General features: G+C 42.6%; 2 protein-coding genes and 1 long non-coding RNA gene across 5 annotated transcripts; 2 read left to right on the forward strand and 1 right to left on the reverse strand.

Annotated features, from left to right (window-relative positions):
* Positions 1 to 1,737: 1,737 nt before the first annotated feature.
* LOC131878516 (uncharacterized) lies at positions 1,738 to 9,227 on the forward strand. 3 transcript variants are annotated; one of them, XR_009373033.1, is made up of 4 exons: positions 1,738 to 1,904; positions 4,674 to 5,141; positions 7,603 to 7,813; positions 8,135 to 9,227. It is a non-coding gene; the product is annotated as an uncharacterized LOC131878516 (long non-coding RNA). The 3 variants fall into 3 exon arrangements; XR_009373031.1 differs by lacking the exon at positions 4,674 to 5,141; XR_009373032.1 differs by lacking the exon at positions 4,674 to 5,141 and having other exon boundaries at positions 1,738 to 1,882.
* A 10,661-nt stretch (positions 9,228 to 19,888) lies between these two features.
* On the forward strand, positions 19,889 to 22,779 carry LOC131878513 (signal recognition particle subunit SRP68-like). Its single transcript, XM_059224504.1, has 4 exons — positions 19,889 to 20,379; positions 20,750 to 21,480; positions 21,576 to 22,105; positions 22,445 to 22,779. Exons 1-4 carry the CDS (start codon positions 20,044 to 20,046, stop codon positions 22,639 to 22,641), a joined length of 1,794 nt encoding a protein of 597 aa, XP_059080487.1. The 5' UTR covers positions 19,889 to 20,043; the 3' UTR covers positions 22,642 to 22,779.
* On the reverse strand, positions 22,711 to 27,814 carry LOC131878511 (uncharacterized). The gene is made up of 9 exons (XM_059224502.1): positions 27,647 to 27,814; positions 25,380 to 27,508; positions 24,804 to 25,257; positions 24,423 to 24,644; positions 24,219 to 24,343; positions 23,990 to 24,141; positions 23,800 to 23,922; positions 23,524 to 23,706; positions 22,711 to 23,404 (listed from the first exon to the last, which is right to left on the reverse strand). The coding sequence occupies exons 1-9, from the start codon at positions 27,793 to 27,795 to the stop codon at positions 23,351 to 23,353; spliced, it is 3,591 nt and encodes a 1,196-aa protein (XP_059080485.1). The 5' UTR covers positions 27,796 to 27,814; the 3' UTR covers positions 22,711 to 23,350.
* Positions 27,815 to 27,851: the final 37 nt, after the last annotated feature.

Below are 27,851 nucleotides of genomic sequence, written 5' to 3' on the forward strand. Positions count from 1 at the left end.
ATCTGTCAATGCTTTCACTAGTCCACTTTGAATTCAACTTAGGGTTGCTTATCATGTTTCTGTCATGTTTTAGTAACATATTATATATACTTATTACTCTTTCAAAGCCGAACAATGTAGCCCTGTCGAGTTCATAAAAATCGAAATGACTTACCTAATACCTTGTAAAGCTTATGAGTTATTCATTAACTGGAATTAAGGGCACTATTTCAGACAGTTACATGTGTTCGGAAAAACTGGGAAAAGGAAAAAAAGCTGTTATGTTTGAAATGATATTTTTGGAACCAATCCAATTTACACGGAGTCAAAATACAGAGCTGATGGCTAACGTAACGTACACACTGCACAGCTAAAATTATAATTGAGTCAATTCTTTCCGAGTGAAAATTTGCTTTCTCCTCGCCCTAAATCCTGTCCGCTGGGTTCCAACTAGGTGCCAGATTGAGTCCTGTTCCAAGTTGAATAAAAGCTTTTTACTTGGCTCAACGCAATCAAGAGCCTTTCCACTTCATCGGTCACACTGTTGAATTGCTTGGAGCCCTCCTCTCAAATGCAAGAAAAGTACTCACCGCTACCAGGATAGGACCTTGCTCACCACTGACAGACTGAAACCATGGTTTTAGTGACCGAAACGAGTGTATACCTACATGCTAAATAGCATAGTTTAGTGCATGAATGTGTGTAGTGCAAAGTTAGATACGGACTATGACTGAAAATGGTCGTATGTCATAAAAGAAGGCTCCAGCCCTAGATTTTGAGCATGCCTATCTGAGTTTGCCCTTGGGCGTACACACTTGAGCACGGAGGATCGATGACAGGATGGATGCACACCCGTCAAAGATTTGTTTGCCCTTAGCAAATATGTATTGGATCGTAATTGCTCCAATAAATTAAGCCTCCTGGCCTGGTGTGATGTCTAAAAACAACATGCATATCAGATGAATAAGGGAAGATCAACGAGGTGAGATGTTCAAGGGTGTTATGACAATGATCAACACCAAGTATACAAGTAACATCCATCAGGGTTGCTACGGATGGAGGAAACCGAGCAGGACACGTTAAACGATTGATCAACTCCAAACCTCCAAAACTTCCTGCTCCAACTTCCAACTCCGTTCAATACAGGGTGGCCTTTCCGGCCTTTCTATCGAAAATCTAGATCTTTTAGGCAGTAAAGAGTTTTCGTTGGTATATGAGGGGTTTCTTTGACCCTTTTGATGAAGGATATTTTTAGAGCTACCCACGTCCCTTTTTATGTGCATGATTTCTGCTAAAGCAATAAAAAGGAGAGGGTCACTCATTATTTGCTTCTGTTGTTACAGGAACAATAAATATTGTGTCAATTTTAGGATTACATGACCAATTTTATAATTATCTTTCCTATAATTTTGTCTTTGTCTTTTTCAATTTTTTGCGTTTTCATTGCAATACTTGGGTCACATTAATTCCCCTTCCGCCTTTCAAAGAGGTTTAAAACCGACTGGATGAGTATGCCGAAAGCAAACAAACATTAAAAGTGGGAATTTCTGTTACTTTCACTTCAAACCAGTTTTCTCGAGGAAAAAGCTTCTTTAAAGCAGTTGTAAAGATGCTCAATAACCACAAATTTATCCGAAAATACTTTTAGCCCACTGTCTGAGGGGCATTTCTGGGCTGAAAACTGCAAGTTAGGGAATGATTTAAGAGAAAAACATGTCGATTAATTCATATATTAATGAGCTGATTGCAGTGCATTGGCCACCCTGTCATTCGAAACGACAGTACACTGTATTATATGGACCGTGAATGAATTGAAATGTGATTTAAGACTGTCATCGACTGGTGAGATTCTACTCCGTTCATCTTCTCACAGAGATCGGTAGATGATCTCAAGAAGATTTAAGTGAGTCAGTCTACACATACAGGTAGGTACAGTAGATACGTGCCGAGCTTTTTCTGTCACTTTTTCACTCCCTCGCGACTTCCTCGTTTCCATCAAAAGTAAAGAAATAATCCAGGGCTTTGTTGGCAAGAAATCCCCAACTGGCAGACAAGGACAGCTTCTAATTGGAAGTTTGACTTTAAGAACTCCAACTACAGATGACAGAGTACTTCCGTTTAAAGAGATCTATTGAACGTTAGTATGAATGTGGAAGTACCTGAAAGTTCTTCTTGACCAGAAGAGCAATCCTCTTGCACTTCCATCCAAAAGGATGAAAATCTTTAACAATTCTTTAAGCCAATGAGCTCCTTGAGCTTGAATATCCCAAAAGAATCGATGGTTCACACCTACGTAGCATATGAGATTACTTGGATCAAATGTATGATAACCAGATCAAATATATTCACATTGGAGAGGAAATATGGTCAGAGAGTTGACACGCCCTCATTCCCAAATTCGCATGAGATTGCGTGTAGCTCTTGACAATCCATAAAAGCGAGGATGTTCAAATCCAACCGCTGGGATGGTAATGAACGGTTCGTTGGTTCTCAAATCCTTCTTGCGTACATCTATCTCAATGCAGGGGTAATAAAGCGTTCCCAAACTTTCAATTTCCGGTTTGGCATCATCATCTAGCGTTAACAATGTGTATTTGAAACACATTGCCAATGATTGACCCTTGCACCATGTTCATGGGTACAAACGACTTTTTTTTTAGTTTTATTTTTACTCTCGCGCATCTCACAAGTAACTAATTTGTTGTATGCTGAAGTAACAGAATTTGATCCAGAGATTTGAAAATTTTCGATTGACCACAACACTGCATTCCTAGGGAGCACATTATGAACTGACTACCATAGGGTGGGGACGCGCCATGCTTGGATAGACATCCGTGGAATGTGTGAATCGGCAAGAATGGTAATGGTATCACTGCATGGCCAATAAAAGCACATCTAGATACTAGTCTTATAGTCAATTAGAGTTGCTATAATTTGACCTTCAAGCGAAACTTGTCTCCAATGGCGTGGCCAGCTAAAGCCAGTTCAACCTCTCCGGACGAGCTAGCTCATTTTGTCTTAATGGTGTTCGTCTTCCGTTCATAATATCATTGAAGAAACTGTTGCAAGTTTGAATTCGTGTCGCCAAATGTCATTTGTGCCAAAAAACTTGCGCTAATGACATTTTCGAAGCAAAGAATCAGAGTACATTTTCCGGTTTCAATTATTTCTTCCTCGTATCATTCGTTTCATTCTTCAATCAAGTTTATACAATGCTTTGAATAGACAATCTGAAGTCATAGGTACACACGGACTTGGTATGAAACCCAACAAGATATTTTGAAATTTCACATTTAATCCAAATTGCATTGACCCTTCCGTAAATTCATAACCCTCGGTGGTTACATTTTGTGGTAAAGTTTTTGCTCAAATTACAAGACATCTATATATGTTTTTTTTGTCAAAGAGACAAAAGGAACGACTGGTGAAAAAATGTTTGAAAGTAGCTCAAATAAGTGTGTTAAATCACTTAAGGTCCATTAAAATGTATCATTGTCAAAAACTTACTTAATCAGTATTAAACGTACTCTTAGTTATGTATTAACGTAAAATTTCATAACCTTCTATTTAGCAGATGCTTAGTTATTACAACTTGAAAGTTGCGTTTTACACCTTAAAAGATCGTAAAATGGCCTAATTATGTTTCAAGTTATTTCTAAGGCATATTATTGTCTTTTTCAATGAGATGACAAGAAGTAATATGTTTCCACTTTTTTAAAGATTTCTGTAAAAGCCAACAGTAGCAGAAAATGTCACATAAAATTTACGAAAAATGTAAAATTGCCTTTCATTTTACTTAAGTGCCAAGAACTACACTGTTCAATCATATTCCTAAAATATTTGATCGATACATGTGACAGCTTCATTTTCAAATTTGTCACTTTGTGCAATAGTTAATAAAAGTCGCAATAAAGGTAATATGAAGATTATAAAGATGAATGAAAGATATAAAGGTAAAGATAAAAATATTATATAATTTCTACGCACCAGCGATGATTTTATTCATGTTGATAGAATTTTTTCAAAATCAAGCTTGATCAAAGTTGCCATTGACAAGGGTGGCATCACAATTGTGAAATATTGATATTAAGTAAGTTTTAAGTTATATTGCAAACTATTTTCAGGTGTTTTTACCTGCTTTACAAAGTGATTTTTTTTCATTTATATTTCGGGCATAGAAAAAGCATATTATATTTCTTGGCAATTGCTTTAAGATATAAGCGGAGCAATTTGTAGTCAAGTTGATGCCAATGCTATCTTTGAAAGCGTGATATCTAATCCCTTGCTTAATGGATTTGGCTAAAACTCGAGATGGAAACGTATCTAAGGTTACTCCCAACATATATTGATTCCGTTTTAAAAAACATTGTCTTTTTGTAGGTTTTAAGTGGATTTACATACTAATATGAGGTATTTTCCCGAATTGGCATTTTACAAAAGCTGTTCCTTTTGTAGCACTAACAACGAAATTCGTTACTAGAAGTCTTAGCATTTGCACAAAAAAAATTATCACCGTTGTGGGTATCAGCGTGAAACGTAGCCTATCTTGTAGGTACTGCACTCCTCCCTTTGCACTAGGTTTGAGTCCAGCAAATCTATACTATTAATACCTAGACCTCATGGGAAGTAGAAACCTCCCATTAATTCATATCAAAAGTTGCCGCATTGTCTTCATCATATATTTCCCCTTTCAGAAACATCCTTTTTTTATTGATCTGTTGATTTGGGGCATATTGATTAATTATTATATGCAGCTAGCAATTCGAGTGCATTCGCTCGCGTCTTTAACAATCGGGAGGATCTGATTCGGGGTTTTACAACCTTTCAACCCTTCGCCAAGATCGGAGATGCTCGTTTGGAAAGTGAAGGGAGGAGCCAATGCTGACGAGCACCAAACGAGATCATCATTCTACTGCTTGGCTGCGTATTACGAACCGCATCGAATGAGGAAGTAGGAAGTGAGAAGTGCAAGAGCGACGAAGAGCCGTTTCAAAACGATTTCCTACATATGCTGAACTCTGAAACGAGACCAACCACCGCTTGAAAACTGACCATAGCATCTGAAAAAATTGGGCGGGCTGGTTTAGAAACAAAGATGACATTTTGGGTCTATTCTTTCCAATCTACAGCAAGTGGAGGCCACTATCAACAATTGGGAAAAGGTACAGATATAGTGTGATATTTACATAGCACAAATAACTACTAAGAAAATTATGATGACATGCGGGAACGCTTTTTTGAATTCAAAAACGAAAAGGAACAACGCTGCTGTAAGAGATAGGTTCACGTTTATTTCAAAAAATCATAAAACATTCTTTTGAATGCACTTTTACCCATAAAAGCCGATTTTTTTTGGAAGATTGCTTTTGGTCTTTAAGTATATTGTCGTGAATTGGTCCTAATTTTGCGTTAGCAACACTGATTGATATTGTGTTTGGAATGACATGCCATCCCTAAGAAATCCTTTCTTGTCTTTCGAGTAGCTTCTTTTCAAACGTTTCGGTACATAATCAGTTATCTGGTGTACAATACATTTTGAAAACCGCCTGGAAATATGGCAATGTCTGGAACGTCAATTGTCACACGGGTCTTACTATCAATTTATAACCATCCCACGTGTGTTACATTAGATAATTGTTGGTGTAATATTTGTTTTAACGCTTTGGAAACGTCTCCAACAAATACTTACGTGTATGTTGTTATTGTTATTGCGGACCTGATATACAAAGTCCACTTCAAACCACTCTTTGGGGTTTGCTTTTTTGCTTTGTCTCAGCAAATAGGATACTTTGGTTAGCTAGCACATTGATGCCCTGATTCTTGATTGCTCTCTCTCTCTTCATTGACGATTCAATATCTTACACGGAATAATAATAATACACGGAAGAAAAAAGCAAAAGAAAACGTTGACCAAAAGTAGGTTCTTTCAGGGTACCAATTCTATCCTATCCACTAAAATCATAGCTGACTGGCAATAGGAGCACTTGCAGACTAATGGTCTCACCGATCCCACCCTACGTTGTCTCATGAAGCGTGAAAATGCTGCCTTATAGTGGCATGCATAGATTATAACTTGAGATGGCTAGAACCAAGATATTGGTGCAAGGTGACATGCAAAACAAGATGTACCGCCAACACTCAGTTTGCTCATCCAACTCGTCCACAGAAAAACAAGCTCAGATGAAAACTCGTCACGACGAAAAAGACGCGAAAGATCTTGGCTCGAAAGTACATGAACATTTCGATTCGACCATTTTGCCAAGTCGAGAGCCTTTCTAGAGAATGTGCGTTGGTGTCGATTCGCCTCATTTACTGAGTTTCATATGGTGTCTGATTGCCTTCCCTCCTAAAGCTGATTCAACAAGGCTGTACGGTTTGCCCTGGAGAAAAATATCCCCTTGAAGATCCCCGTTGCTTGAATGCCGGTTTGTTGGCGGTGTTAGGGGTCGGTTTCCAGGGAGAAGTCAGGAAGCAAAGTTGTAATAAGGAAGTGGTTCCTTATTCATCCAGGGAGACAACTACTACAGCAACTCAGTCTATCAGCTCGTCAGGCATGTTTTTAAACAACGCGGACACCGACCACCGCTTCTAACATGAGAGGGGCGAACGACCCACCCAAATTCACAAGGTTTGCTCATATTATGCAAAGCTAAGCTGAAAAATCTGGATCTTAGCACATACATCCGTAGAACTAATGTAAACATTATAAAATGGGTTGGTTATTTGAAGCAGGAGTGGCTTATTCCATGACACTTAATCAATATGGAACCATTCCCGATAAATCTCAATAATGAGCTTTCGAAATGACGGATGCACCCCCAAGATATGAGGAGGTTGTCTTCCAAAGTTCAGACTTTGACCCTGAATCCAATCATCATGTGCTCATCATTTCAGGGAGGCGACGGAAGTGCGGTGCAAAACTTTCAATTGAGCCTCCTTGAGCATCGTCAAGTTCATTATTGGTAGACTCTTTGCAAGCAGTGAAGTCAATGCGATGGAGGGCTCCCTCGTATTACAGATTCGAAAACTTTGCGTATCGTTTGCTTCTTCAATCGTTCCCCTGGTAACTGTCAGTGCTCTAAGAATGCCAACCGGCTGGAAGATGAAATAGAAAAAAATATTTTCATTAGGTGTTTTTTTATGATCAAATCAGCATATCAGTTACGACTGAGATCTAGATGCACGGGCTTTTTGGCTTATTCTCAATGCTAGGGAGTGATATGAAATGAAAAAGAGCTACTAATACTGAGTAAGTTTTAGGTTTTGGTACCGCTTGCATGAAGATTTCTTTCATAAAACAGATGAATTTATAAGCGGTCCACGCTGTGAGCGGTTTGTTATTACTGTTGCTTTTGGAAAAGAAATTCAAGGACGTACACCTTTGACGGGTTCTAATGAGAAACGGATGAGAACTGTAATGAACCTTTTGGCACGGAGATGAATCGGGGTGAAAGAAGTCATTCATAATATCCGCCACATTTTAGCAGCATCTCGTCAGCTAATCTCGTCCTCGGACCTAGCCTTTCAAACTTTATGGAATTGAGAGCAAGGAATAGTTCAAATGCACCTTGAACTTTCTCAGGAAAACGCTAAATAACTGCACATTTTATTACGTCCTTCCAGATTGAGGTCGGTTATTCTCATCGGGGAATAACAAGCACGTTTTGGGGATCAAGACTTGTCATCTATCCCATGAACTGAACCATTGGGCACATACCCCGCAAAGCCCATGAAATCGAATTAAGGTATTCCATTGGTTTTCAACCACTACCAGATACGGCATTCTTGACGAACAGCCAGTCGCAAATCAAGGTTATCGAGGGCACGTTTGTCCGTGAGTATTTTAGTGCCTCTTGTACGTACTATGAATTTGTAGAGTAAAACTCGCACTTCAGCTCGATCCTGGAATTATGCCCATAATTTGTCAAGATGACAAATGGACTATCTAATCGCACCATTTGGATTGTTTAGTTCAAAGAAGGGTTTCCCGTCCAAAATGAGCCTTCTTTCTTCAAAGAAATTGGTTATGATTCAAGATTTCAGATGGAACGTATGATTATGAGGCTAGACACTAATGATCTCATCTTCAGTATCGAGTTGATGAATTCAATCACCTTGGCTCCATTATGTGCCTTTTTATCTTTTGAATCTTCAGCTCAAAATCAGGATAGTTCGGCTCCATCTTCCACAACAACCATAATCAGAGCGAGGGCACGCACAACAACAGCAACAGAAAGAATGACTAGGAAAAACGAGGCTGATGGGCCTCATGTCCTTGACTGAATGAGTGCGAAGAAGTGCTCTGGTTTGCGTCCCATCGACCGTACCCTGGCCTAACCCAATTTTTCTCACTTTAACCCAGCATGTGGCCGTGCACGGTTGTGGGTACATTGAAATTGGGCCATGGACTGAAGAATTCCACACTACCACCACCAAAACCACCACCAACAACAACAAACGTCGTTGAACTACCCAACTTGTTTGAGCCTCCTACACTCATTGACTTACACAGTACATACATAGAGACCACACTAACACGACCAAGATGGTGTTGAACATGGTGACATGCTGCTAGAATGTGGCTGAACCACATAATTGGTGCTTCCAAGAGGAGATAAAAAGAGTGCTATTTTCAACGAAATTAGCCAGAAAAACAATGTCCATAAACACCAACGACAAATCTGAGGAGCTCGATTGTGACAACATTGATCAAATCTTTCACGGACCCTTCCCACGCTTTTCAAATTCATTTTTTGAATTGCCGAAAAGACAAGATTAGTCATGTAATGTTTTGATGAAACGGGAGAGAAAATGGTTCATAAGTATTGCAACATTGGGGCTAACATCATCGTGATTGGAGTTGTGGGCATAATTTTGTTGGGTTTACTTTATGTACGTATATTGAGTTTGAGTTTCAGTCAGGTGGAGGATTTGGATTGACAGAAAACTCGAGGCTCTCGTGTATTGAAAAAACATCAGGCCATGTGATTCGTAATCCTACTCTTCAAACTTGGACAGAACTCTGAGGATGAAGGTTATCAAGTGATTGATTCATTATCTACCGATTTAAAGTTGTAATCTCACAAACACTATTTTGAGGAAGAATCCCTGTGAAAACTAATTTCCCCGCTTGACTGATCATCATATTCAATGTCACTGGAATCTTCTTGACCATGCACTGTTTTCAAGGACGGCATGAATTTACTCGATTAAAAGCAGATTCAAATTTTAAAGTGTCGTCGTTATTTGAAATTCTCGCGTACTTAGTGATCTTCGGGACTAAAACCAACTGCAACCTAACCAAATGTATTTTTCGTTTGTCTGATATAACAAACGTTTCATTATGGCGAAGAGGGCTCCCAGGGTCCCATAGAGTTGAATCAGTTGGTATTTTGCACTATTTGATAGCGTTTGTGGTTCTGGCAAGCCTTTTAGTATTTTGGAATTAACTATTGGACGAAATGTCATGTCCAAAAGATACAAAACAATTTGACATGTTGCAAAAGCAAGACTAATTAACAATTAGTGACTGTCAAAAAGATTATTCAATCGTTTTGTTCCACATGAGCAATAGGATATGATCACCGCATCAGGTTGTTTGGTTTTTGTACCCCTTTGCGCCCAAGCGCCATTGGTTCAACCAGAACTTTCTTGCTCTACCTTGACTTCGATCTTAGTGGACTGTAGGTTTCTTCATTTATTTCTCTTCGTATCGTTCTATCAATTCCATTCACATCTTTCAAAACTTCTCTTTTTTTCGGTCTTGCTCAACCATGTTTCTCCTTCTTTTCCCGTCAGTCACCGATTTAGAGTCAAGGCGAGACAGCCATCATCCCGTTTACCAATACCCCGGCATCCGTCCCGACACCATCTTTCGGATAAGTAGAGATGTGTCAAACGTAAAAATGACAGCTTTTTTCTCCAGCAATTGAACTTCTGTGTCAAAGTGAGCTTAAAGTTTTATATTTTCAATCGTATTTAGCACTATCCTTTGGTTTTTTGTATAAGAGCTCGGCTTATTTCAACACTATTGTAATGGCACAGGCTCACGGGGGTCGTTGCTTACCCCTATGCACTTGAGCGCCCCCTTTTGACTTACGTAGAGATGTGTCGAGGTTTTGGCTATGGCGTGAGTCAATAACAAAAGCATCAAAATAAGTGGAGCTGGTACAAAAAAACAAGGGATAGAGCTAGAACGGATAAAAAGATAAAACTTTGAGCTCGCTTTGAGACAGAAGTTCAATTGTTGGTTGAAAAAGCGGTGTCATTTTTACGTTTGACACATCCCTACATATCCGGAAGATGGCGTTTGGGCGCAAAGGGGTACAAAAATCCAAACAAACTGAGGCTGTGATTGTATCCTATTATCTGGCTGCAAGTGGCGCTTTTCCGCAATGCTATTGCCCTGCCATCTAAGAACCAAGTTGAGAGTTATAAAAAGCTTCACCTTCGAATCCGGCAAGCAAAGCCAGATGAGCGTTCATTTCTCCCGTAGAGAATAAGCTGCCTCTGGGCGAGTCGTGCCAGAAAAGGGAAACTGTTAAATGTTCTTTCAAAGCGGGAGAGAACCAACAATTTTGTGAGTGACATCATTTACGGTGAAAATCCCACGCCTATGCAGTGTATCCATTGATAATACAATCCTAATCTAACCCAGGGACGACTACCTCTGGACGTCACGCTCCCATTTTAGCATAACAGACGAAGGCCGACTTTTGCTCTAAACTGTGTGCTTTAAGTTCTTAAGTGGTATACGTCTAACTTGCTCTAATCGTTCTATGCTACAAGTTATTATTTGAGTAAGATTTAAAATCACTATCTTGCACACTAACAAAGTAATAATTTCCACTATTTGTTATAGAAATGGATATTTTTCTGGACGATGGCGTACTATTTACTCCTACTGGCAGTATTGCATATTACTATCTTTCATTTTTTTCTGTGACAAGCGTATGTAATAGGGATAATTTTGTCACTATTGAACAATTCAGAATGCCATAAGATCCTAAACTTGCCTGACTTCAAAACTGAGTTGCAAGAACATGCATTAACAAATTAAGAGCCGAGCCTGTAATCAACTACTACATTATTGCAATCTTTCGTCATATCATTACTAATGTGAACCTAAGAAACAAGTAAATGATGACAATGAGGATAGCACATCATATCAAACAGTACGTGTTTTTTCTTAATTCTAAGTTACAACCAGTTTCCTTGTTAAAAGCTACTACTTCGAGTAAAAGGCATGATTTTAGGGCTAAAACCATCTTCAGACTTACAGGCATTTATTATGATTGACAACCTTTGAAATAAATAACTTAATCATCACTTTGATGTCCTTTCATCGATCTGTTCACTTTGGTGTTTGCAAATTATTGTGGTTCTACCCTCCAAATTGGGATTCAGCAGCCTTACCTCGCAATATGCAAGTAAAATGTAAACAAGGTTTGTCATTGGTTGAAATTGTGGGTAAGCAAAGTTGAAGGAGCAATGAGAGCAATAACTGTCAAAGTAAAAAGGCGGGAAATTCAAACTGATCGAAAATCGTCATTTTCAAGGTCGAAGTTTCACATGTTCCAGTCAATAATTTTGTCCAAAAATGTTACTACAACACGACATTTTTATAGCCGTTTAAGAATCAATCACAATTAGAATCCATTTTGCATCATACTCTGGGCTAGAAGGAAAAAACCTTCAGACCAGTCCATAAATCTCAAGCTAATGTCGGCAAATCCCTCATGTACTGTAAACTCCAAATTGCCCCTATGTTAGATTTCACAAGAGATGGTCGATTCTTTCATTGAATGATAATTTATCAAACAAAAATTAGTGTCTAAGATTAATACAAAAGATAATGTTTTACCTAACATGACTTCACTAAAGAATTGACCAAAAGCAAAGTTAGTCACCCTTGGAAAATCATGAATTTTTAGAGCTGCCGACCTCCAATACACAACACATAGAATTGGACAACTAGAGGCTGGAGCTCCTGGATTGGATCTGGCAGGTCTGGAAAGTGATTTGAGCTGAGCATAATCATGAACACTGATTACTGGACACTGGTCACAAATTACCTTGAGAACTTTGGTTACTGATCATTCAAAGTTCTTTATGATAGAATGTTCAAGCCAATGAAAGCTAGCATCGTTCTTCTATCTAGTAAGCTGGACTGGATTGTCAAGTTGGCAAGCAACCTGTATGGCTTTGAAAAGTCAAACTTGACCCCTAAGTGTGGCGGAGAACTGTGATAGTGGGAGCCATCACTTCGACCACCCTGGCAACACCGTCCTGAAGGACTTGGTCATCCATTTGGATAATTGGATAAACGTTATCCTCCACCGATTAGTTGGCGAGGCTACTTCTTTAAATTTGTGACAAAATGTTAAAAGGTTTAGATAGAGACTTTAAGGGTTATTAATATAGTATTAGGTTAGGTTGGGTTAGGTTAGGTAAGGTTTGGTTAGGTTTGATTAGGTTAGTTTAAGTTTCAAAAAAGTAGCTCCGCCAACTAATCAGTGGATAATAACGTTTACCATTAATTTGTATGCTAGGCAGCCCAAAAACCCGAACAAAGTTCATCATTTTTGAATGTCACTCTCTTGGTGCGCAATTGATTTTTCTTGAGAGGCCTTCATACTTCAAATCCGGTCTTTCTCAGGGGGTTCACGACCTTTAAAATTCTTAAATACTCACTTTTTAAGCGAAATTACCACCGCCATTGATCATAATCCGCACGGCATTGCTATGATGAGTTTGTTGATCAAGTCAAAAGTCGACCTCCCGCTCTTATGGCGGGAAAGATTTGAAAAAGAGTATTCCATCCGCTGAATTAGCAATGAAATTAAAACGAGAAAATCAAGTGGAACTTGTACTGCTTAAAGGGATTAAATTCATTTACAAGCCACCAAAGTTTAGGCAAATGTGCGAAAGATAGATGATATATTGATTAGCAACAATGACTCAAACGGTAGGTTTTATATTTCCCTTCAGGTGTGACGGTTTTTTTTTTAATATATTGTTAGGCAATTGTTACAGAGTTCGTTTTTTTTTTGACAAATACGTTGATGTCATCAACTCTGTCTTTTGGATTGAAAGTGTTGTAAAATGTAATCATTTTGCAACGCACTTTTTAAACTCATGGTCAACTTTATCAAATGCCTTGGCAAAATCAAGGCAGACAACATCAATTGACTCATGTCTCTCTAGTACCTCAATTGGGACATTGTAGTAGCAGCTGCATGATGATGTCAGCACATATTATCGGAGAAGAGGTACTAAAAAACAAGAAACAAGTCTCAATATTAGATAAAAGATGTTTCAAAGATTTCAAAAAGTCTTGTGTAAAAATAGCAAATTCTTGAACTTCATGATCTTCTCAAACACCTTCACAATATTTAAGGTGAGAGATAAGTCTATAGTTTTCGGGGAGCGATTTACGTCCCCCTTTAAATATTGGAACAACATGAGTTAACTTCAGAGAGAATGGAAACTTGTCCTGATCCAAGATGCAATGCATCCAGTGCAAAAAAGGAGCAAGAACCTGTGAGCATCTCATTGTTGTAATATTATATTTCACCCAAGAATCACGCCAATGGGAATGATAAAAAGATAACAGCTTTTGTAAATTTAGCATTTACTACTAACCACTAAAATTCTGAAAGAAAAGATGCGTCATCTTGATGCTAGCAACATATGCAATGTGACGGTGAAACGATGAGCACAAAAGCTCAAGAAGCTGGGTTTCTCCTTCAAACAAACCAAACTATCAACATGTTTTGACCCAATCCAGACAAACGCTACATTCAAAATGATTAAATTCAAATCTTAATTGTAACTGTGTTTTAACAAATTGAATGGTGGTCAAAAACTATTTTCAAACAATTAAAGTCATATGAACAATCCCTAACTGCACATAAGAATTTTGGTTCCAAAACGTCGTTTCCATTGTACTGTGGTTCTTCAGTTCAACCCCAAGGCGGCTTTTTCTGTTTTATTTATTTATTTCATTATTGTTCAACTCAGCAAGAACATAAATCGGGTGCAAGATTTTTTAATTCTAGAGTCTCTACGACCGTAAAAACCAATAATTTAGCTCATTCGGAAGGTTCAGATTCACAATTGATGCAACCTTAGCCCAGGATTGGCAAAAGTGATGCATACATTTTGTTAAACTACCATTTGCCAAGCTTCAACTCAAGGTAGAGGTAAGTGTAATTTCATTCGTTTAAAAATGTCAAGTTTAATGGAATTGAGGGTGGAGTAAAAATTGAAAGTGGTGTTGAAAACATCAAATAACAAGAATATTGCATTCAAAAACATTCACCGATACGAATTTGGCATTCCTGAATGGGCGGACATAAAATTCTTTACTAGATTCTAAAATCCCTGCATCATGCGTCCGACCAGGGAGGTAACATTAGTCGAGTCGGGTTTGATTAAACATTTGAATCAATACTCGAAACATATTTTTGATGAATAAATGTAGACAAGTAAGCCGAAAAAGGATAGCACAAATGTAATGAAAATAGGCTCCAACTGTGTATAAAATCTTTCACCATCATCAATACAAACAGTTTACAAAACTGTATTCAGTCACTCTTTTGTATCGCCGTTTCCGCATCATGTGCGTTGAACTTAGGAACATTTGATTTGTCTTCGGGATTGCCAAAGTGAACCCAAAACATGGCCCAATTCATCTCTGAAAGGGGCGATGAAGCCAGTCATGCGGATCATCCCATTCACTTAACAATACACACACAAAATATTTCGGTACGAATTGGAGTTGGCTGATCTGGCTAATCCTTGAATATAAGGTTGATCCGGAATTTTAGTCAAAAACTTGTCCAAGTCTGACTTAAATCTTGCTACTGGATCAACCCCTAGATAAACCCTACGAATATTTGAGGGCAGCAAATTGAACAATGAAGGAGCCCGAGAAAGAAGAGAGTTGGACTTCAATGTTTTAACTAGCCTGGATTCTTGAGGGCTTGAAGATGCTCTCAAAACGCACATTCAGCCTCTACGGTCACTACAATTGACCCTAAATCCTGGGTTGGGACAAAGCTCATGAATGCTTTTGAAAACGTACAATATCAGATACGCTTTCGTACCTTCTCTGAGTACTGTACAATCCCAACCTTTCTAACCTCTCCCAATACGAGAGCTCTCTCATATCTTCAATGTTCCTAGTAAAACATCTTTGGACCTGCTCGAGCTTTTGCAAACCTGCTGAACTAATTGGAGCCCAAATGGGAGAGGCATATTCAAGATGCGGCTGAACAATCGACTTGTACAGAGTTAGCATCGTGACACTATCTCTGGACTTAAACGTGCGATATATCCAACCACATGTTTGAAAAGCCTTACCAACTTTCAACTGGATATGCTCATCGAACTTTCCATTATCTTGGAGGACTACACCTAAATCCTTCATGGATGAGACCTGCTCAATGTCCTTACCGTCATCATCTAATAGTGGAGTGTCTAATGGCGTCGACCCAAAGGTCATTGAGCGGAATTTCATTCCATTCAAGGCCATGTTACTCGCAGCAACCCAGGAATAAATTTGGTCTAGGACCTTTGCAAGACAACGGAATCCTGACCATTCCTACCAACTACAAATTTTGTATCATCAGCATAGGAAGAGATACTGACATTACTACTACCAAGCTTCTGAAGCGGAGCAATGAAGATAATGAAAAGGAGAGGACCCAAAATGGAGCCCTGAGGGACACCAGACTTGACATCATGTATGTCACTAAGGGATCCCTCAACCTTAACTAATTGTTTCCTACCACAAATGAAACTTCTTAGCCAATTGAGAACCTTGCCTTGGATCCCAATCTCATGGAGCTTGTTAACTAAAAGGCCATGATCTACCTTGTCAAAGGCCTTGTCAAAGTCGAGATAAACTACATCGACTGATTCATGGCTCTCCAGTCCCTCAATAACCTGCTCTATATGCTCAATCAGTTGGGTAACCGCGCTAAAATGTGCTCGGAACCCATGCTGGCTAGGAGGAAGGACTTCATGAATATCAAGAAATTCAACAAGTTTGAACTTCATGATCTTCTCAAACACCTTCGCAATATTCGAAGTGAGAGAAATTGGCCTGTAGTTACTGGGGAGTGACTTATCTCCCCCTTTGAAAATTGGAACAACATGAGCTACCTTCAGAGAAGAGGGGAACTTGGCCTGGTCCCAGATGCAACGCATCAAGTACGAGAAAACAGGAGCAAGAACCTGTGAGCATCTCATCAGAAACTGAGATGTCACTCCATCAGGGCCAGGGGAGCTCGAGAGTCTCAAGTCCCTGATGGCTTCTAAAGCGTCCTGATCTGTGACTACAAGATCATCTAAATGCTCAGCTTGACATGCCTTGCTAGTCCCAACAAACTCATCAATAGAGCAATGGACTGTTGCTCCAAAACTCAGTGGAGTTGAAAACACACTAGAGAACTGATCTCCAAGTATGTTGAATATGTATATGAATATGTATGATCAAATCGATAGCCTTTGACCAAAGGCATTCTCTATGGGTCTTATGTGACCTAACTGAGGATCGTCAATCATTGAATCTATACTATTTATCACTTATTTACTGACCATTACTTTTCAGGCTCTCACATTGATGGTTCTGAGAGCAAGATAGTCTAGTGAGAACTCAACCTTTTGGGACAATGACCAGTCTATTGGTATAGGTCAGAAACACAATTCTTGTTGTCAAAGAACTTGCAATTGGAAATTGTTGTTGAACAGATATCCCTCCTGAAAATTATCGGCCTGCTTCATACGTCTGCGCATCATTTAGCCAAACACCATCCCCATTTGATGATGAAGATATCACGTAATATGTTGCAACCTCAGCTCTACAACTCTGCGAAGTTTAAAAGTTACCTCACTCCTCGAGTGCCCAACCTCAATCAAGGTTTCAGTGTACTTTACTTTCGCCTATATTGGCAAATTTAAACAAATATAAGTTTATCTTTTTCTTGCATACGTAAGTCTTACTGCTGCTGATTCAATAAATGATAAATCTTTGCGTGTGATGGCTTTCTGTTGTACCAATTTCTTTTTTATCTCAGATTTTACGTGAAGAGTTTTTCCACTGGTTGATGCCAAGAGCAGAGGTCAACATTTATGATAACTAACTCGAATTGATGTCTTTCCATCCTGAAAATGTTGAAATGTTGAGCTATCTAGAGCCACTGTAATAGAAAAAAATCTATAATCTTTAAGGCCTTTAAAATGACAAATTAGTCGGGCCGGAAGGTTGACAATCTCTGATAACGCAACCCTGCTTCCGGCTGTGATAACAGGGATGCCAAAATGTGCGCCTACAATATTTGTCATAGCAAATGTCAAGGCTTAGTTTCTAATTCTAGGATGGAGTAAGAAACTCATTTTTTCAACGAAATATTTTTGTGTGCGTGTTGTTGAGTTAATGGGATGATGATTGGATCGCCTTTTTCTGAGATGAGTTGGGCCATATTTGAAGTTCACTTTGGCAGTCCTGAAGGCAAGTCAAAGGTTTCTAAGTTCAATGCACATGAGCCGGAAACGGCGATACTGAAGGGTGACTGTATATAGTTTTGTAAACTGTTTATAATGATGATGGTGAAAGATTTTAGGTACAAGTGGAGCCTATTTTCATTACATTTGTGTTATCATTTTTAGGGTTACTTGTCTACATTTATTCATCAAACGGATGTTTCGAGTATTGATTCAAACGTGTAGTCAAACTCGACCTGATTTAACCTAATGTTACCTCCCTGGTCTGACGCATAATGCAGGGATGTATGCCTGAAGGCGCGTTGGAATTTAGTAAAGAAGTTTGTGTCCGCCCATTCAGGAATGCCAAGTTCGTATCGGTGCATGTTTTTGAATGCCAACATTCTTGTTATTTCATGTTTTCAACAACACTTTCAATTTTTACTCCACTATCGATTCCATTAAACTTGACATTTTTAAACGAAGGAAATGAATATGAATGAAATTACACTTACCTCTACCTTAAGTTGAAGTTTGGCAAATGGTAGTTTAACAAAATGTACGCATCACTTTTGCCAATCCAGGGTAAGGTTGCATCAATTGTGAATCTGAACCTTCCGAATCATCTAAATTATTATATTTCACGGTCGTAGAGACTATAGAATTAAAAAAATCTTGCACCCGATTTATTTTCTTGCTGAGTTCAACAATAATGAAGTAAATAGATAACACAGGAAAAGCCGCCTTGGGGGTGAACTGAAGAACCACAGTACAATGGAAACGACGTTTTGGGAACAAAAATCTCATGCGCGTACTCTTCTATTATAGTGGCTCTAGAGCTGTCCAACTTTCAGTGATAACCCTTGGCACAAAGATGAACAAAAACTAAAAATAAGGTGAACATTCATCACTCCGTATAATGGCTCGCTCACTTAAAATTCACGGATAGGACAATATCTTCACAAAATTTGAACATCAAGAACACTCCCTGTGTACAGTTGACTTGATAGCTCCTTGGTCTTCAGTGATTGGTCATCAACGATTGTTCTGGGCCTTTACACAATGAATATTCAGCGAACTTTAAAGTTTGTGAAAACATTCTAAACTCTTTGCCATTGGACCTCATTATTGAGTGATCAGGTGCTGAAGGCCGGTGCACGGTACCTATCCTCAAGAAAACTGTTCATTGTAGAGCACTGGCTGCATATTATCACTTGGGTCAAATAAGTATAAAACCAGCCAAAGACCAACAACTCGGTGCAAAGACATTGTTGAACACAGCACGAATACAATAAGGGTTACCATCATTTCAGGCTGCATCATTTCAAGACCTTGAAAATAAGCATTTGATTGGTTTAGCATTTCTGTTAAGAAGTAGTGTGAGCTTTCACAGAAAAAAAGGACTTCCAATCATTCTAAAATTTCAACATAATACTGTCGATATTGACATTTAATTAGCTTGAGAATATCAGAATCATGCTTTGTTTGAAAGTAACACCTTGAAACCATGATTGACCCCATTAACATAAAAGAATTTTGGTTATTTCTTGTTCTCAATAAGGCTCAATAGGACTATTAATTAGGTCTGGCCCTCGTTCAATATACAGTAGTAGCTTGTGTTGTCTGCCAGATGTCTGGGTCTAAGCTTCACGTTGGCCGATCGCTCAGAGGGCGGTGGCAGCAGATGGCGCCGCTTGCTGTCCAGTAGATCCATTCTTTGCGTTCTTTGCCTTACGTCTAGGACCTGGGGACGATGTGCAGGTGCGTGGCACAAGGCCGTCCAGCGAGCCCATCAATGTATGATAATGACCTTTTCAGTTTAGATACATTCAAGATTACTGACCCCACATATCCAATAAATGCCAATCATCATTTGAAAAATGATAGAAACTTTGACGCGAATATGGCTTTGCCACAGGATTTGCATGCTTATGCTGGGCTGGCTATATATTCTCAGGGTGGCTTCCGTTCGAGGCACGCTAGAATTCAGCTGACTTGTGTCGATGTGTACGCCTGACGTAGGCTGGGCCCATTAAGCCACTGTGTGACCAATTTTGAGCTCACGAACTAACTTAAAACTGAATTCTTGGAAAATATTTTGAGCGCGGAACACGAAGGAATAGCTGGGGACCCACCCCATCAGCTCATCTTTGGGTGGTCCATCAAATCATGTACCAGACTGGGCCTGCCCAGCGTTCAATTATGAACCATATGATCGGATGCCGACGGTTGGCTTTTGTCACACAAAAAGCGTGTGAAAAATTTGACTTGACGCCTAATCTCACGTCATGGCGAGCAGTTAATACTGGAGCAGGCTGGGTGGGGTCCACTGTTTTAGTTCAACCTCGGGTGTGGGCACTCATTGGCCTAATCGGACGGGCCCAGGCATGGCCGCTGGATCCGATTTGGCCACCCTGATGCGATCGGAAAAGTGGGAAAAATCTTGGAGCAGCTAAAGAAGGCCTGTGGTCAAGACTGACAAGACTGTCAAGACCCGCTCGAGCTGAACGAACGACCTTCTGAGATTCTGAGATTGGCCACTCACTGGTCGGACCATCGGGCCCATCCGTGACCATGGGCGAGATCTTACTCGAGAGCGAAGGCGGTCCCACGAGCGGCGGCGATCCGGCCCCGTCGGACGACTGGAATCTGAGCCTGAAGATCCTGCCCTTGACGTACGATTTGCATCAAAAGCACGGCCTGCGGCACAACGATTATCAGCGCTATCGGGGCTATTGCGCCCGCCGGATCGCCCGCGTGCGGCAAGCCGTCAAACTGGTGCAGGGCGAGAAGCGCAAGTACACGGCCAAGCCCGTCACGTTGACCACGGTCCGGGCCTTGGGTGGCGAGCCCAAGACGCTGGAGATCCCGCTCATGACCACCGAACGGGCCTGGGCCTACGCCATGCAGGTCAGTCCGTCCCTCCCTCCGTTTTTCCCCTATTCATTTGTGGATTGAGAGGCACTGATTGAGGCATCCACGACCGAGAAAGGTCATTAGGTCACTAACACGCCAACAAAAATCGGCCGAGCTTCATGCCTCGTTGTGGACAGGCCCCGGTTGAAAAGTAGCCGTAGATAGTTGATTGAGCTGAGCCTCGATACAACGAGATAGATAGATACACGGGATGTCTGAACGGCAATCCGCCAAGCCGTTATGAAATTTGGAACGGATCAGGTCAGATAGTTGAGTCCGTCCTGACCCATGGGTCAAAACTGGCTGGGGTTGGCCCGGTTCGAGCGTCTCAGATCTCACTAACCGGGAGCCCTGACCTTTTCAGCTCAAGTTTGAGATGAATTCGGAGCCGCGCAAGAAGTACCACATGATCAGTCGGCTGCGAAAAGCCACCCAAGAAGCGGCCGCCTTGGAGAGCCTCATTATGAGTGCGCCCGGGGCCGACGCCCGCACCAAGCTCGAGGCCCAAGCCTATCACGCCTGGATCCGGGGCACTTACCTGTTCGAGCGCCAGGACTGGCCGGCCGCCATGGACGCCCTGACCTTGGCCCGCACCATCTACGAGAAGCTCAGTCTAGCCTTGAACGAGGATGAAGCCAGCCTGTATCAGCAGCGCATGGCCGATATCGTGCCCAGTTTGCGTTTCTGCGCCTACAACTCGGGCGACCAAATTGCCAAACGCGATCTGCTCCAGATGCGTGGCGGTCCCGGAGGCTTAGGCACACACGTGGAGGAGCTCATCAATCAGACGCGCGAGGAGCAGGCCGCCACCTTGCAGTCCGTCACTTGGCGCCAACGCCAGATGGCCGTCAAGCACGAGAAGGTGCGGCTGTTTCTGCTCCGGGAGCAGGAGTTCGCCCAGGAGCTCCAGAAGAATGCCGACTCGGTCGATGGGCAAGTCGAGGCCTATGAGTCCTTGCTCATGGACTGTAAGGACGCTATTCAGGTGCTCCGGGACGAATTGTTGGAGGATCCCAACTTTCGTCAACGACAGCAAACCCATGAAGGGCCAGTCTCGGCCAGTCACTTCTTGTACACATATCTCTTGTTCATGAAGTAAGTTGGTTCTTGGGGGGGGGAGGAGGGTGCGTGTGTGTGTGTGTGTGAGTGAAAAGATGGGGCCGACACCTAATGAACGGTTACTTCTGTAGGTCCACCCGAACGATTGAGAGAAATCTGGTGATGTTGACCCAGATGCGGGATGTTTTGGACGGACGCCAGCCCCAGCCTGCCAAGCCCGTCAAACCCCAGGATTTGATCCGGCTCTACGAGACCATCATTCAACATCTGACGGATATGCCCCTTTTGGCCGGCTTGGAAGAGGACTTGGCTTTCAAGCACGAGATTGAGGCTCAGGTGGTGTTTTACCAAGCATGGCGCTGCTTCTTCATTGCCTTGTCATTCTTGTCGGCCCAAAAGTGGCCCGAAGCCATGGCACTCTTCCAACGAGCTACGCACCACGCCCAAAAGGCCCAGGCCAACCAGAATCTGGAGAGTGCTTTACGCTCAGAAGTGGGCGAGTTGGTGGCTGCCATTGAAAGTCGCCAGTTCATGGCTCATGCCAACTCGATTCTCGATTCCGAAGAGGTCGCGCAAGATGCATCTCAAGCGGATTCGGAGAATTTGACGGCCCTGGTCGATCGATTGGATGCCTACTACGAGGATCCGCAACTCCTGAAAGGTAACGCACGGTAGTGCCTGAGCCCGTCCCTTGCTTTTCTAACAATTTGCCCAACTTTAGTACAAAAGAAACCAACAACTTGGTTTTGCTTCGCAAATCAAGGCTAATCCAATCACCTTTAAAAGGCTTGAACCTTACGTGGTCAATTCATGACGAACTTAGGCCCGCTTGTGACGAAATCCTTTGAGTCTGGCCAATTTCTCCAAATTCGAGAAAAAAAAGACTATCTAGATTGAGCTCGAACTCGAGCCTGGACTCACCCTTGCACTACCAATTACCCCTATTCATGCTTTAGTTTCAAAATCCATTTGCCTGACATGGCTTCTTTTTTCCCTCTAGGCAAGCCCAATCTGGTTGACTTTCCGCCCAACTTCGCTCCTATTCCCTGCAAGCCTTTGTTCTTCGACTTAGCCCGTGAGCGTTTGGAGTTCCCCAACTTGAATGATCGTTTGGCCACGCCCTCTGGAGGTCAGCAAGCCGGTGGCGCTTCGGGTGGATGGTTAGGCGGATGGTTAGGATGGGGTGGAAAAAAGTGAACGGTTCCCATCTTCTGGCTTTCCCAGGATTGACAATATGGAATGATGAAATGATCAAAACATAGTGGATCAATTTCTATTATATGAATGCATTTCACAGTTTCATATTAAAAGCATCATTGATAAACTCGTTGATAATATTGTTGTTGGTTGTTATATTATGATGATTTTTGTAGTTCTTGTTATTATGCCTCGCCCCGAATCTTGAGGTCTTCACATTTCACTCCTAGGCACATCAAAGCTTCGATCAGCAATATGAAGTTGGATTGGTTGATGTACGAATGAACGGATAAATGAGGGCTGTAGGGAAGGGGGAAACCGCTTGTCCTTGGCAGGGGTTCGAGAGATACGATGTGTGTGGGCCATTGAACGGTGAAAGGACTCGCCAACCCTCGGAAATCTCGAAATCTCGGTTTTCCCAAAGCACTTCACATGAGCCGATTAATATCGATGGAGTATCGGGTATGAAGCATCAGAAGAAACGCAAGAATGGCGATGTCAGCACTAAGTGCCTGAGACACTTTGAATCCGCTTCTAAAGCGAGATTCAAATCGTTGATATGGGTCGTCTTCTGCTTCCGAAGATGATACGAATGGTGGAATTCAATATCAAATAATGCGCTGGAACTTGATTTCCTACGGCAATCCAAACTCCAGTCTTAACAAGGTACTTGTTCGAAAGGCACCCACTCAACCGTGACGGAGGAATGTTATCGGATGAAGGTATCGGCATCGGCCCATAACTCTTGCATCTTTCGGAATTGCTGAAATCGGATTCACCGTACGATTATACGTTTTGTTAGTATTCAATGTTCGAACAAACTCCTACTCGTCTCAGGTAGTAGACAAGAATTAGCCAAATCAGACAATCAATCAAACATACCTCCTCGAGCCATTGTTCGTTGGCTAGAAGTTCGTTCAATATCTTTGTGGTCTCGACTTGAGGCGTGGACCTCTTCTTTGATTCCACCACTTCATTGCATATGGAAAACATGCGGTGTTTCAAGTGCTGGAGCTTATGATAGAGGTAGGCAAGACGGCAACACCGCGAACAAACTGAGAAATTCTGCAGAGAGAGGGAGAGAGAGAGAGAAAACAAACGACATGCTTTGATCAACCTTGCTTCTTTTAGGTCTCCCTTTTTTATCGGCTTACTCACCCTATTGAGACTGGCATCTTCATTGGGCGGTACCGTCTTCAACGTGTTTGCGTTATAAGGCTGTCCGTACATTTGTAGCATTGTAATCGAACGATCAGTATCACAAGCACCGCATTTTAACTCCTGGATCAAAGCAGAGATAGACGATTAAAGAGGGTTTTGGGCCTTTGGATCTTTTGCTTTACAGTACCAGAGAAGGCGCGGATCCTAAATCATTAATGCATGGCCAAGTATCGATGGCCAATTGGAACGTTCTGGTCCAACTGTTGCCACTCATGATTTTGTCCTTTCTTAGCAAGGTCACAGAATCGACCTTTTCAATATTCGGCACGAAGTAGTCATCTGCAGACAAACATCAATATGAGATTGGGTTTCCAGAAGATTTCGTCTCCCCCAATGTCAAACTGAGACCCTGTTACCTTGATCCTGGAACACCTCGTGAAGAAAGTTTCCATCCAAACATTGCGATATTAATGCCTGTATGTAGACCTCGAACGGCTCTTGGAACTGACTCGTTTCATTGAGCGATCGCTTCCTCAACGTTCTGAAAGCGCCAATTGCTCAATATCATTAGCTTGTGCTCTTTCTTGATACGTAAATTTTAATTGAAAATGAACACTTACGGATCAGGTTGTTTGATGGCACTTGGATGAATGGACTTTTGAATGATCTTGACTGTGCTTTCATTTTTGGATGCGACAATGAACTTCACAGCCACAGACGCATAGTTAGAGTGGTTAACAGCCGAGAAACCCGAGAATAGACTGGCCGACTTGTGATACCATTGACCTGGCGCCTCGCCCTGAATGGGGTTGTACCTTTGCAACAACGTCTTGCTATCTAACCTGAAACACGGAAAACAAAGCGAATACTTAATGTAATGGTTGCGTAAAAGCTACCCATTTGGCTCATAAGGTCGGACGAAGGCCTTTCTTGTCAAGGAAAAGGTAAGAACAAATCGAAGACCATGGGGTCCTGAAACTACGTGGAGATCACCAACTCACCGCCAAATAGGAGCACTATCCCGGTGAAGATCTGATTTGAGGATCATAAAGTCGCCAATGCTGAACTCCGCTCGATCAGGCAACAACTTGGTGGGAGAGGGTAGCGAATCGTATTTCTGCTTATTAAAGCCACTATTGGATTGAACCCCAATACCAACTGAGCCCACAGCACTGGCCGTAATTCCACTACCTCCTACACCCTTCTTTTCATCCCCATCGTCTTCCATGGCTCGGAGATCATCGGCACCCAGCTTATTGCCCCCAAATCCTCCGGCAGCCTTGTCCTTGTCTTTGAAAGGAGTCCATGTGGCATCTTCGTCGGAATCGGAGAGATCCAACCCCGGGATGTCATCGTCATCCGGCTCTTGATTGAGGTATTTGCGGGAGGCGTTAGAGGCATTCTCCTTGGCTTTGCGCCGAGATCGCTCGCGTTTAGGTAAGACCGTGGCAACTACTGTCGAGTGAAAGAATCAAAAGCAAGATTTATTTTTTAAGTTATAACTGAACGGTGAGTAGTATAGCCCGCCTGTGTGGCTCACTTCTTATCCTAAGGTGCTTTCTATTTGACACACTTACGATCTTCGGACAGATGGTCCTCCTCGCCTAAATCGGCGAATTTGGACTTCTTGGCACGGTTGGTTGTACTCGAGGATGAGCGAGCTCGATGGTTGTTCGTTCCCATGGACCTAGATCCTCCCATGGATTGACCCGAAGATCGTCCATAATTCCGCGACATGGAGGAGTGGGGTCGATTGCTCGACTTAGGCGTGTACGGTGGGATGTAGGCCTTTTTACCTGGAAGCACTTGAGGCGGAGGCGCCTCGGTGACCGTCTCAGGCTTGGGATGCACAATCTCGCCCTTGAGAAACTTCTCAAAGGCTTGTAAGAACGGAGATTGAGGGATCTTTCCCGACAGCCCTATGGTCGACGGCTGGAGAATGACATTGCACGGAGGAGGCAAGTTCATGAGGAAGCCCATGTCTTCCTCGGGTGACACGCATAATACTCTCTGTTTCCCTAAAGGATTGGACTCGTCGTCCTCGTCATCACGATGAAGGCCACCATCGACCTGACCTTGAGTTTGTTGTTGCTGCTGTTGTTGCATAGTGAGCATTTGTTGATGATACGCCTGCATGGCATTAGCTAGGGGAGCTAAAGTCATCACGGGTGCCTGATTCGGATCCCACGGGTTCATGACGATTTGTGGGATAAATCCTCCCTGCCCCTGTTGTCCGCCTTGTTGGACAAATTCACTGTCACCCCCATGCCCAGCATGGGCGCCATTGTCCCGGTTATCTCCTGAGCTCAAATCGAGGAGTTCACTCGCTCGATTGAGCCAGTTGTGCGAGGACTTCTGTTCACTTTTGCCTCGTTCATGACGCTGCAAGGCCTGATTGAATTGGTGACTACTCCCACCGCCCCCAATGCCCGTAATGTCTTCATAATTGATGGTTGAAGGCACGACTTCCAAGAGATCAGAGTTTCCACCGTCGTTGAGATCGGCTAATGCCCCCAATGCCCCCAAACGAGCCAACCCGATATCCTGTTGCTCCCGATGGAGTTGTTGTTGATGTTGTTGTTGCAATTGTATTTGTTGTTGTTGGAGTTGCTGTTGGTGTTGTTGTTGCTGCTGCTGTTGCTGCTGCTGCTGCTGTTGCAATTGTTGTTGCTGGAGTTGTTGCTGCTGCTGTTGTTGTTGCTGTTGTTGTTGAGCCAACTGCTTTTGTTTAGAATTTGAACGATTCGCAGTAGTTTGACGAGGTCGAGAAGGTTGGCCGCTACGCTTACCGGAGGCCACGGCCACGGCAGCGACCGCCTGATGATGTGACTGCGAATAATTGGTGAACTGTTGTTCATGGGGCTGACTCTGGGATTGAGATTGTTGTTGCTGCTGCTGCTGCTGCTGCTGTTGCTGCTGCTGTTGAAGGATGTAAGACACGCCTTGGGGTGAGGCAACATTTTGAGGGCTCGGGTTATTATAGTACTGGGGGCTGGGTTGTTGTTGCTGCGCCAGCTGCGGACTTTGACGTTGTCCAATGTCATTCAAAAAGCCGGCATCTCGAAAGTTCGAAGGCGGGGCCTGGCCGGGAAAGGCTGTGCGATTGGCCAGAATGGTGGCGGTAGCACTGCGCGAAGGCACCTGGCTCGATTGTCGAGGCGGGGGTTGAGCCGAAAATGAAGGCGAGGACTTATCGCGAGCTGAACTCGACGCCGGGGGTGGCTGACCCGGAAAAATGGGCTGGCTGGTCTTGAGCTCGACGGCTTGGCGCATCACATTGGGTCGACCGCCAGCCGAACCATTGTTGAGTGAAAGGGCGGCTCCATTGCCATTGGCCAAGAAGTCGGGGTGAACGTACATTTGACGCTCGAGGGGCATGCCACTGGCCGAGCTAACACTCACGTGGCTACCCCGCATCACATTGTTGACGATCAGCCGCGGGTCCGGTTTGTGCGGCTCGGGGACGATGACGCTATTGACCATGGAGCCGGTGGTCTTCCAAGTGGAGACGGGTGTTTGAGGAGGCGTCAGGAAGTTTTCGCGCGGGTTTTCCCGACTGACCACCACTGACTCGCGCATGTTGAGATTGGCCAACGCTTGTTGATGCAAATGCGACTTGTTGGAGGCGGCGGCCTGCACCAAAGCCGGGGACAGGCCGATGTTTTGGTATTGGGAGATCTGGGCCTCGTGGGCCGCTGCCGCATCGCTAGAATATTAAAAACAGACCAGACCCACGTTAGATTAGCACGTTAGATTAGCTCGTTCGATTAGCTCGGTGGGTTCCCCGTGGAATTAATCGCTCCATAGGGTATTGGTCCAGATTAGAGCCAGATTTAGGACTCACCGGAGATGTTGGGCCAGAATGAAGGGATGTTGGGCGGCCGAGCCGTAGCCCGAGGGTAAGGCGTTGGCAGCATTGTCATTGACATTGGGCTGGTGCGGCACCTGACCGGGTAAGCGGTTGTAATACGAAGACCAGGAAGACGGGTCCATCCTGTCAAAGTGAATTCAAAACTCAGTCAGATATCAGACGGCTATGTATGAAAATA

This window comes from Tigriopus californicus, chromosome 3 (genome assembly GCF_007210705.1).
Source record: "Tigriopus californicus strain San Diego chromosome 3, Tcal_SD_v2.1, whole genome shotgun sequence".
Taxonomy (NCBI): Eukaryota; Metazoa; Arthropoda; class Copepoda; order Harpacticoida; family Harpacticidae; genus Tigriopus; species Tigriopus californicus.